At 58.0% G+C, this 8,781-nt stretch overlaps 1 protein-coding gene across 2 annotated transcripts; it reads left to right on the forward strand.

Annotated features, from left to right (window-relative positions):
* The first annotated feature begins 27 nt into the window (after positions 1–27).
* IRF5 (interferon regulatory factor 5) lies at positions 28–8,609 on the forward strand. Of its 2 annotated transcripts, XM_031605063.2 has the most exons (9): positions 28–131; positions 1,744–2,006; positions 3,457–3,640; positions 3,832–3,899; positions 4,008–4,038; positions 4,587–4,835; positions 5,958–6,365; positions 7,253–7,371; positions 7,965–8,609. In XM_031605063.2, the coding sequence occupies exons 2-9, from the start codon at positions 1,827–1,829 to the stop codon at positions 8,151–8,153; spliced, it is 1,428 nt and encodes a 475-aa protein (XP_031460923.2). In that variant the 5' UTR covers positions 28–131; positions 1,744–1,826; the 3' UTR covers positions 8,154–8,609. The 2 variants fall into 2 exon arrangements, with proteins under 2 accessions (XP_031460923.2, XP_089985696.1); XM_090129570.1 differs by lacking the exon at positions 28–131 and having other exon boundaries at positions 228–2,006.
* The last annotated feature ends 172 nt before the right edge of the window (positions 8,610–8,781 follow it).

The following is an 8,781-nucleotide window of genomic DNA, read 5'->3' on the forward strand; positions in this document are numbered from 1 at the left end:
ACCTTAAAGCGGAAAGGCTCCTCCCCGTTCCTCGCGTCACGGAGCGGGGGCGTGGCGCGCTGTATGCAAATGAGATGCTAATGTGGGAGGAAGCGTGTTTGGAGGGGAGCAGCGAAGGGTGCTGGAGAGGGGTGAGAGTGGAGGGAGAGGCCCGTGAGGGGTTCTTGTGGGGCTGCAAGGGGGTTATGGGGTCTTCATGGTGGGTTCCTGGTGGGGGGCTTCATGGTGGGCTTCGTTGTGGCATCTTGGGGGGCTTCGTGGTGGCTTCATTGCGTCTTCATGGTGGGTTCTCGATGGAGGCTTCACGGTGGGGTCATGGTGGCTTCGTGGTGGCATATGGGGGGGCTTCATGGTGGCTTCTGGGGGGCTTCATGGTGACTTCTGGGGGGTCTTCGTGGATAATTCATGGTGGGATTGTGGTGGCATCCTGGGGGGCTCCTTGGTGACATCGTACTGGCATCTTGGGGGGCTTCACAGTGGGATTGTGGGTGCTTCCAGATGGCATCTCGGTGGCTTTATGGGGTCTTCATGGTGGCTGCGCGGTGGCCTCGTGTCTCCCCTCCCCCTCCAGCCCCCCACCCCACCCTGTCGTGTCACTTCTCCTTTCCATGGGGCATAGGGACCAGTTCCTCTTTCGGTCCCCATTTTTGTCCTCATCCCCACCCTGTGTCCCCAGGGATGGTTGATGTCACTGTGTGACCCATGTGACACTTTTGGGGTGGTGGGGTGTGAGGGGTGGGCGGAGGTGGCTGAGTGGAGTGGGACAGGTCACCCTAAAAAGCGTACATGGGGGGTGACCAGAGGTAAACCAAAACTGACTATGGGTGACCAAAAGTGGCAGGAGACCTTGGATGTTGAGTGGCCAGGTGTGACCAGTGGTGACCATGGGTGACCAAAGTGACAAGAGACCTTGGATGCTGAGTGACCAGGGCTGACCAGAGGTGACCATGGGAGACCCTAAGTGGCAGGTGACCATGGGCAATAGATGACCAGAGGTGACCAGAGGTGACTGTGGGTAACAGATGACCATGGGTGACCATTGGTGGCCATGGGTGACAGGTGACCATGGGTGCTGGGTGGCTGGAGGTGACCACGGGTGACCATAAATGGCAGATGACAAGGGGGTTAGGTGACTGTGGGCAATCAGAGGTGACCATGGATGACAGATGACCATGGATTTTGGGTGATCATCATTGGTGACCAGACGTGACCATGGATGTAGGGTAACCATGAGTGACCAGAGGTTGTCATAGGTGACAATGAATGACCATGGGTGACCACTGGTGGCTGTGGGTGACACGTGACCATGGTTGATAGGTGACCAGAAGTGACCACGGGTGACTGGCAACCATAAGTGATGGTGACCAAAATTGGCCATAAGTGACCAGTGGTGATCATGGGTGACAGATGACTGCGGGTGACCAGAGGTGACTATGGGTGACTTAAGTGGCAGGTGACCATGGGTGATCATGGATGACCAGAGGTGACAGATGACCACAGGTGATCAGAGGTGACCATGGGTGACCATAAGTGACAGGTGACCGTGAGTGTTGGGTGACCAGAGATGACCAGATGTGATAAGTGACTAGAAGCAACCATGGTTGACCAGTGATCAGAGGTGACCAGAGGTGACCACAAGTAACAGATGACCATGAACGATGGGTGACCAGAGGTGACAACACCTATTGGATGACCACAAATACCCCTCATTAACTATAGCATCTCTATGACTGCATCACACAGTTCCCCACGTGCCTCACCACATCCCACACCGTGTCACCTCCTCATCACCACACGACCTCTCCTGGTGTCCCCTCCTGTCCTCGATGGCATCCCCGGTGCCTCGCCGCGTGCGCCTGCGCCCATGGTTGGTGGCCCAGGTGGACAGCGGGCGTTTCCCAGGGCTGCACTGGGTGGATGCACAGCGCCGGCTCTTTGTGGTCCCATGGCACCACGCCACCCGGCACTTCCCGGCACACAGCGGCGATGATGACACCGTCTTCAAGGTGATCCTGCATGACCCAACGGCTGGAGCGACCTGAACCTGAGCTCTGGTGGCTCTAAACCCAACCCTAGTGGCCCAAATCCCAATCCTAATGACTCTGACACAACTCTGGTGGCCCAAACCCCAACCCTAGTGACCCTGAGCCAACCCTAGTGGCCCTAATCCCAACTCTAATGGCCCTAAACCCAACCCTAGTGGCCCAAATCCCAATCCTAATGACCCTGATACAACCCTAAACCCCAACCCTGCTGGCCCTTACCCAACCCTAGTGGTCCAAACCCTGACTCTACTGACCCGAAGTGAAACCTAGTGGCCCAAATCCCAGTCCTAATGACCCTGATACAACCTTGCTGCTCCTAACCGCAAGACTAATGACCATAATCCTAAAATTGATGATACAAACTAACCCTAATGACACTAACCCGACCCTAATGTCCCAACCCCAACTCCAGTGACCCTAATCCAACCCTAATGGCCCAAACCCCAAACACAATGTCCCTAATCCAACACTAGAAACCAAACTCCAACCCTAGTGGCACTAATCCCAAACCTAGTGGCCCAAACTCCAACCCTATTGGCCGTAAGTCAACTCTAGCGGCCCAAACCCAAACCTAATGCCCAAAACCCACTGACCCCAACCCAATTCTGATGACCACAACCCCAATGAACCCCAACCCTGATGTCCCCAGGAGCGCCAGTCCATGACCCCAATACAGCCATCATGACCCCAACCCAATGACCCCAGCCCAGTGACCCCAATCCAACCATGATGAGCCCACCCCCACTAACCACAACCCAGTGACCCCAACACTAATAATCCCAACTAACCCCACCTCCATGACTCCAACCTGATGACCCCAATAAACCCACCCCAATGACCCCAGCCCCACTAACCCCATTTCAATGACCCTAAGCCAACCATCATGACCCCAGCCCAATGTCCCCAACCTGATGACCCCAATTTAACCATGATAACCCCAACCCCACTAATCCCACCCCAATGACTCAACACCAGTAATCCCAACCCACTAACCCACTGATCCCAACCCAATGACCCCAATAACCCCCACCTCAATGACACCAGTGACTCCAACCCAACATTGATGCCTCAACCCCAATAATCCCAGTGATCCCAGTAACCCCAACCATGTTGACCCCAACCCAATGACTCCAACTCTGATGCCCCAAATGCACCATTCATGATGACCCAATCCAATGACCCCACCCTCCAATAACCCCATTCCAGTAACAACAACCCAATGATCCCAACACAATGTCCCCATCCCGATGACCCCAACCCAATCACCCCAACCCAACCACGATGACCCCACCCCCACTAACCACAACCCAGTGATGCAACGCCAATAATCCCAACTCCCTGACTCCACTGACCCCACTCTGATGACCCCAATGACCCCATCCCAGTCACCCTGACACCACTGACCCTGTAGGCATGGGCAGCAGAGACAGGGAAGTTCCTTGCGGGGCGGGATGAGCCGGATCCTGCCAAGTGGAAGGCGACGCTGCGCTGTGCCCTCAACAAGAGCCGCGAATTCCGCCTGCGCTACGATGGCACCCGCGCTGTGCCCCCCCGGCCCTATAAAGTGTACGAGGTCTGTGGGGCCGACGGAGCAGGTATGGGGCTGGGGAGGGCTCAGGTAGGGACATGGGGTCCGTTGGGTCCCAGCATCCCATAAGTGACATGGGGTATGTGAGGCTAAGCACCCTGCAGTGTCCCATCACCCTGTAAGGACCTGGCATCCCACAAGTCGCTATGGGTGCTGTAGAGTCTCAGTACCCCATGGGACCCCGTTCTTCCCTCACAGACACAGTGACCGGGGATGATTTCAGCTGCGGTGGGGAGGAAGAGGAGGAGGAAGAGGATGTCAGCGAGGTACTGGCCCGTGCCACACAGATGGGGGTCCCCCACTCCATACTCGGGGGTCCCCTGCCCCACATTTGGGGGTTTCCCATTCCATAACTGCCTGCTCTCCCCCTGCAGCTGCAGAAACTGACGTCTCTGAGTATCAAAGGTCAGCAGGGATATGAGGTGTCCTATAGGGGAATAATGGAGTGGGGGCAGCCTATGGAGGGGTAACAGTGGGGTGGGGACACCCTATGGAGGTCAGTGGGGTGGGGGATACCTGTGGGGGGGCAGTGGGGTGGGAATGCTTCATGGGGGACAATGTGGAGGGAATATTCCATCAGAGACAATGGGATTGGGTTGCCCCAAGGGGGACAGTGCGGGGGGAGGTATCCCATGGGGAATATTAGTGGGATGGGGGCTCCCCATAGATGATCAGTGGATTGGGAGAAAGGTGATGTGGAGAATCTCGTGGGAGGAAAACCCCACAGGGAGTCGATGGTGTGTGGATTCCCCAAGGGGGGGCAGTGGAGTTGGGGCACCCATAGTGGCAATCAGTGGGGTGGGGGCTCCCCATAGAGGATCAACGGAGAGCGGGGAGGGGTTGATGCTGGGAAGGCACTCTGTGAGATGTCTGTCTATGGGGCAGCAGTGCCCTATGGGGAGCAGTGATGTGGGGGCTCCTCTGGCCACCCCCCTCACCCCACTGTTCCCCAGACTGTGGAATGGACCCGGTGCCCCCCTGGCATGAGGAGCACCCCCCGTTCAGCAACGCCGACTCCACAGTGCCCTTCATCCCCCCTGAGCTGCCCCCTGAGCTGACCCCACAGCTACCCCCTGAGCTGAACCCACAGCTGACCCAACAGCTGACCCCACAGCTGCCCCCACAGCTGCCTCCCCCGGGCCCCCCAGCACTCCTGGAACATGGTGTCCCCAATCTGCTGGCCAGCCCTCACCTGCTGCCCCGTAAGCACCAGGATGGGGTATGGGGTGTGGGGTGGCTGTGGGGTGGGTGAATGTGGGTATGGGGTGACTGTGGGATGGGTGGACGTGAGTATGGGGTGGGTAGATGTGGCTGTGGGCTGGCCGTGGGGTGGTTGGACATGGATATGGGGTGGCCATACGGTGGATTGGCAAAGATGTGGGCTGGCCATAGGGTGGTTGGATGTGGCTATGGGGTGGTTGAATTTGGGAATGGGGTGGCTGTGGGGTGGGTGGGGGTGAGGATGGGGTGGCCATGGGGTGGATGGACAGAGGTAGCTGAATGTGATGGGAGGGGTAGGTATGGGGTCAGGGGAGTATGGGGTCACTAGCCATGGGGCTGAGGAGATGAAAGTAGGGTGGGTGGGCATGGGGTTGGGTAGCTGTGGGGTCAAGGAGGATATAGGGTCACTGACCATGGGGGTGGGAGGCTGTGGGGTTGGATGGCTGTGGGGTGAGAGAGCATGGGGTCAGGTGGCTGTGGGGTCTTTGGCCATGAGGTTGGAGGGATGGCAGTGGGGTGGATGGAGCTGGAGTGATGTGGGGTAGTTGGCTGTGTGGTCCAGGGGATATGGGATCACAGGGTATGAGGTCAAGTGGATGATGATGGGGTGGGTGGGCATGGGGTCAGGTGGCTGCTATGGAGTCGGGGGGATATAGGGTCACGGGGGCATGGGGGGATGACAATGGGAGTGGGTGGGCATGGGGTTGGATGGTTGTAAGGTGGGCAGACATGGAGTTGGGGGGTGTGGGGTGGTTGACTGTGGGGTTGGGGGGATATGGGGTCAGTGGCCATGGCATTTTGGGGATATAGGGTCACTGGGCATGGGATTGGGGGGTTGTGGGATGGGTGGCTGTAGGGTCAGGGGAGTACAGGGTGGGTGAGCATGGAGCTGGACGGTTGTAGGGTGGGTGGGCGTGGGGTTAAGGGGTTGTAGGGTAGTTGGCTGTGGGTTTGGGTGGCTGTGGAATGGGTGAACATGGGGTTGGGGGATGAAAATGGGATCAGAGGAATACGGGTTGGATGGCCATGGGTTGGGGTAGGACTATGACAGTTACCCATGCGTAGATGATCCCCCATCCCAACCCCATTCACTAACCCTGCAGTGACGGACCTGGAGCTGCGCTTCCAGTACCGCGGGCGGCGGGTGAGCGCCCTGACCATCAGCCACCCCCTGGGCTGCCGTCTGTCCCACGGGGGGTCTCTGCCCCCCACCCCGCAGCGCCCCGACCTGCTGGGACACCCCGAGCTCCAGCAGGTCCCCTTCCCTGACCCCGAGGGGATCCCGCACGACAAGCAGCGTCGCTACACCCGCACTTTGTTGGGGGCCATGGAGCGGGGGCTTCTCCTGGAGCTGGGGGGGCAGGACCTCTATGCCACCCGCCTCTGTCGCTGCAAAGTGTTTTGGGATGGGCCCTGCGCACCACCCCAGGACCCCCACCTTGACCCCCGGCCCAACCCCATGGAGAGAGAGAGGAGGGTCCAAGTGTTCAGCCTCCAGCGGTTCCTTGATGGTGAGTGGCACCGGGTGTGGGTTGGGGGGTGTGTGTGGAGATGTTGGGTGGCACTGGGGACATCAAGGAGTCCATGAGGACATCAGGTGGCACTGGAGGACACAAAGGAGTCTGTGGGATCATCAGGTGGCACCTGGAAACACCATGAATGGACATCAGGTGGCCTTGGGGGACATCAGGTAGAACTGGGGACACCAAGGATTCCATGGGGATGTCAGGTGGCACTGGGGGACACCATGAAGGGACATCAGGCGGCACTGGAGGACACAAAGGAGTCTGTGGGATCACCAGGTGGCACTGGAAGATGCCATGAATGGACATCAGGTGGCATTGGAGGACATCAAGTGGCCTTGGGGACACCTGGGAGTCCATAGGGACAACATCAGGTGGCAGTGGGAACACCGGGTGTCCATGGGGACATCAAATGGCATTGGGGGACACCATGAAGGGACATCAGGTGGTAGTGGGAGGATATCAGGGAGTCAGTAGGGACATCATGTGGCATTAGGGACACCAGGGAGTCCATGGGGACATCAGGAAGTCTATGGAGATGTCAGGTGGCTTTGGGAGACAACAGAGAGTCCATGGGAACATCATGTGGCAGTGGGGACACCAGAGAGTCCATGGGTACATCTGTTGGCAAGGAATGACATCAAATGGCACTGGGGGACACTGAACCGTCAGTAGGGACATCAGGTGGAATTGGGGGGACACTGGAGAGCCTGTGGGGACCTCAGGTGGCAATGGGGACATCAGCCAGCACAGAGGGACATCTATCGGCCCATAGGGACATTGGGTGGCAGGGGAGGACGGTGGCTGATGAGGACACTGGTCAGCACTGAGTTGGGGGGGAAGGTGATATTAAGTGACATCTTGGTGCCCCCCAGGGCTTATCCTGTTCCAGAAGGGGCAGAGCCCAACACCACCGCCCTTCGAGGTCTTCCTGTGCTTTGGGGAGGAGTGGCCCGACCACAGACCCAGGGAGAAGAAGCTCATCACTGTACAGGTTGGGGGACTCAGCGGGGACACGGTGGGGTCTTGTTAGGACACATGTTGGGGACACAATGGAGACATGAGGGGGACATGATGAGGATGTGTTGGGGACATGGAGGTGACACGTTGGGGACACATGGTGATGACGCATCAGGGATGAATTGGGGACCCAATGGGGACGCGTTGGGAACTCTCACTAGGGACACATGGGGGACATGGTGGTGACACATGGGATTGTTTGGGTCGGGGACACAATGGGGACACAATAAAGATGAACTGGGGACATGGTGATGATGTGTCAGGGATGGGCTTGGGTCCCAGTGGAGATATGTTGGGGACACGCTGGGGACATGGTAGTGACATGTCAGAGATGAGTTGGGGACCCAATGAGGACATTATGGGACATTTTGGGAACCACCCTAGAGAACAGGTTGGGGGGCAGGATGGGGTCATGGCAGTGATGCACTGGGGATCAGTTTGGGGACACGATGTGAGTACATTGGGGCAAGCACTGGGGACACAGCAAAGATGCAATGGGAGATGTGATGGGGGACGTGTTGGGGCTGCACTGGGGACACGTGTGCCACATCCATCCTCCCCTCCCAGGTGGTGCCGGTGGCGGCACGGCTGCTGCTGGAGCTATTCTCAGGGGAGCTGTCGTGGTCAGCTGACAGCGTCCCACTGCAGATCTCACAGCCTGACCTCAAGGATGCTCTGGTGGAGCAGTTCAAGGAGCTGCACCGTCTGTGGCAGCAGCAGCAGCGCCCGGAACCTGGCCCACGGCCCCCGCTGTGACACGGGGATGGGGAGAAAATGGGGTGTGTGGTCCTTCCCGGGGGGGCAAGGAAGTTTTGGGGGCATTCTTGGTGCTATGGGGATGGTGGAGCTCTGGGGACAGCTGGAGAACCACATCTGGAGCACCACCAGTGCCGTAATCAGAGCGCTAACTCTCCTGGAGCACATCTAGAACACATTTAGTGCACCAGACCTAGGACATTGCTGTACCAGGACTATGGCTGCTCCTGGAGCACATCTGTAAAACCACATCTGGAGCACCACCTGACCTACAGCATTGCTGTACCCAGAGCGCTGCCTCTTCTGGAGCACATCTGGAACACACCTGGAGCACCACCACACCTAAAACATTGACATGCCCAGAGCATTGCTGCTCCTGGAACACACCTGGAGCACCGTCTGACCCAGAGCATTGCCATACCTGTCTGTTGCTGCTCCAGGAGCACATCTGGAAAACACATCTGGAGCACCACCTGACCCAGAACACTTCCACACCTGGATCTTCACTGCTCCTGGAGCACCATATTAAAAAAAACAAGTCACACTTGGAGCACATCTGGAGCCCCGCCATCCGTAGAACATCACCATACCGGGACCACAGTTCCTCCTGGAGTGCCACATCTGGAAC

This window comes from Phasianus colchicus, chromosome 1 (assembly GCF_987193195.1).
Source record: "Phasianus colchicus chromosome 1, bPhaCol1.hap1.1, whole genome shotgun sequence".
NCBI lineage: Eukaryota > Metazoa > Chordata > Aves > Galliformes > Phasianidae > Phasianus > Phasianus colchicus.

Excerpts from the sequence above, each read along its gene's own strand:
- IRF5 (XM_031605063.2), top strand. The coding sequence starts at position 1,827 with ATGGCATCCCCGGTGCCTCGCCGCGTGCGCCTGCGCCCATGGTTGGTG. Across the intron at positions 2,007-3,456 it reads ATGATGACACCGTCTTCAAG|GCATGGGCAGCAGAGACAGG; the intron begins GTGATCCTGCAT and ends CTGACCCTGTAG. Across the intron at positions 4,039-4,586 it reads GACGTCTCTGAGTATCAAAG|ACTGTGGAATGGACCCGGTG; the intron begins GTCAGCAGGGAT and ends ACTGTTCCCCAG.